This window comes from Ciona intestinalis, unplaced genomic scaffold (genome assembly GCF_000224145.3).
Source record: "Ciona intestinalis unplaced genomic scaffold, KH HT000086.1, whole genome shotgun sequence".
In the NCBI taxonomy this organism is placed as follows: Eukaryota; Metazoa; Chordata; class Ascidiacea; order Phlebobranchia; family Cionidae; genus Ciona; species Ciona intestinalis.
This window is the reverse complement of record NW_004190408.1, coordinates 26,550-28,812: the sequence shown is the minus strand read 5'-3', so window position 1 is coordinate 28,812 and position 2,263 is coordinate 26,550. Positions and strand designations below refer to the sequence as shown.

Sequence of the window (2,263 nt, the reverse complement as noted above, 5' to 3'; positions counted from 1 at the left end):
CCTTTTTTACCCCATACACCTCCCGCATTACCCCAATACTAACCCTTATAACCCCCACATTACCCCAATACTAACCCTTATAACCCCCGCATTACCCCAATACTAACCCTTATAACCCCCACATTACCCCAATACTAACCCTTATAACCCCCACATTACCCCAATACTAACCCTTATAACCCCCACATTACCCCAATACTAACCCTTATAACCCCCACACTACCCCAATACTAACCCTTATAACCCCCACAGTTAAGGAGGATGGACTTAGAGCTGGAAGAGGAACTCCATGAACGGGAAGCCACGGTTGCCGAATATAAACAAGTTGAACGAACTCTGCATGACCTCGAGGCTAAAATCGCTGAAGCAAATCTCGATAAAGAAGAACAAAATCGGGAGATGGAAAATTTAAGGGTGGGTGTGGCTTATGTGGCGGGGCAGTAACAGTCGTTATAACACGGGTGTTCTGTTTCATACACCTCGTGTCCACTTACAAGTTACCACGGATGTAACTTATTTATCCTCGCATGATGGTATAGTTTACCCTACATAAATGACCCTTTACATATTACAATGCTTATTGACCCAATATATTGTTCACCCCAGCGTTTGATATGAACGAGTGAAAACAAAATGTGTCATCCAGCTCACATTAATAATAAGACTTTATGTCTTGGTTTTACTTTATCTGCGTTGTGTTGATTATTTCTGTTCACCCCAGCGTTCGTTATCGACGAGTGAAAAAGCTAAATCGAAGATGGAGGATGAGGTTGGGAAGTTGGGGGATCATAACAGGGAGGTTAAGAGAGAGCTACATCGACTGAAAGAGGAGATTAATGATAAAAACATCGAGATTGAGGAATTGAGGGGAAAGGTGGGGTTGTGTGAGCTGTTTTATTTGTGGTGGGGGAATCATGTGCATCTAAACATATCTTGTGCAAGTTAACTTTCAAGTAACTTTATTTTTACCACTTGGTTTATCAGCAGGTTTTCCTCGCTACTAATATTATCTCTGTCTTTAACATGGCATACCTCCATACCCCGTATATTCACATTCGCCCATGTAGCTGCATGTGTTTACATTGGTGGTTGTTGTTTTGCGTAACTTTGGGTGGTTTAGATCCGCAACGTTGAATCTACCAACGGGGTCGACCAATCAAAGCTCACGGAGTTGGAGCATTACAAATATGTAACATCTGTTGAACTGAGGGGGTTGAAACAAGCATTGGAGGCCAAACATGGGGAACTTGAGGAAGCTGAGGAGAAGTATAGGAGGTTGGAGGGAAAGGTGGGTGGTGTGGTTTGGTGGGGTGTGGTTGTCATTGTGTGTGTGTCCTTGGGCAAGACACTAAGCGGCAATTATTCCAACTCAGTGGTCACTAGAAAAAAATCACCTACAGAGTTACATACGTGGTAACTGGTAAGCGGGCACGAGGTGTATGAAACAGAACATCCACGTTATAACGACTGTCGTTGCCCCGCCATGTGAGGATTTCCATCGAATATTACTAACAATCTGATTGCTCAGATGAAAGACAGCGAGGAAGAGAACGAGAAGATGGCGAAGAAAGTCCGCGAGGTTGAAAAGCAACGAAGATTAACAAGTAAAGAGGTGGAGGACCTCACGTCCGCTCTTAGTGATAAAGTTGCCGCGCTCGATGTTGCGCAGAGGAAGCTGAGGAGAGCGGAGAACCAGGTGGGTGGGGGGTGATGGGTTAGGGAGTTAACCAGATTGGGGTGCTGGGGGTTTAGGGGTTTTAGCGAGGCATTTTAACCAGGTTGGTGGTGTTTGGCCAACATTAGTTACAACTTCCTAGTCTCAACCTTGGTTCTCCATTTCAATTCAATATGGTTGAGGTTATTGTTGAGGAACCTGGAATTAAAGCAAGTATCCCAACACACAGTGTAACCGTGTATGTTGTCCATGCGATCGGTGAATATTTAAGTGAAACCACATTGTCTACAAAAGTCCAAACATGGATTTGAGATTCTATTTTTAAATATTACTATTATAGATGATATCTATGGAAGAAGCGTCGTCGCTAGCAACGAGTATCCGACAAGAACTCGATCGTGCGAAGCGCAACCACATGGTAGAGCTAGAGAGGACAAAGGATGAAATCTCGGTGTTGAAAGCAGAACTCGTGTCGTCGCAACGTAATGTGGAAGACTTGGAAGATGAGGTGGGTGGGGTTGGGGGGGTTGTCGGGTTAGGGTGGGGTTGGGGGGTTGTTGTTGGGTTAGGGTGGGGTTGGCGGGTTGT

The 2,263-nt window shown here is 44.8% G+C and overlaps 1 protein-coding gene across 3 annotated transcripts in view; it reads left to right on the top strand.

Annotated features, from left to right (window-relative positions):
* Positions 1-231: 231 nt before the first annotated feature.
* LOC100183689 (myosin-9-like) overlaps positions 232-2,263 on the top strand; it is a 16,858-nt gene continuing 14,826 nt past the window's right edge. For 2 of the 3 annotated variants that reach the window (XM_018815532.2, XM_018815531.2), the window contains exons 1-5: positions 232-414; positions 722-874; positions 1,121-1,288; positions 1,529-1,696; positions 2,016-2,183. In XM_018815532.2, coding sequence (XP_018671077.1) covers positions 262-414; positions 722-874; positions 1,121-1,288; positions 1,529-1,696; positions 2,016-2,183 — 810 coding nt within the window. In that variant the 5' untranslated portion in view covers positions 232-261. The remainder of the gene's footprint in view (positions 415-721; positions 875-1,120; positions 1,289-1,528; positions 1,697-2,015; positions 2,184-2,263) is intronic. The other variant, XM_026838439.1, reaches the window with a different exon arrangement.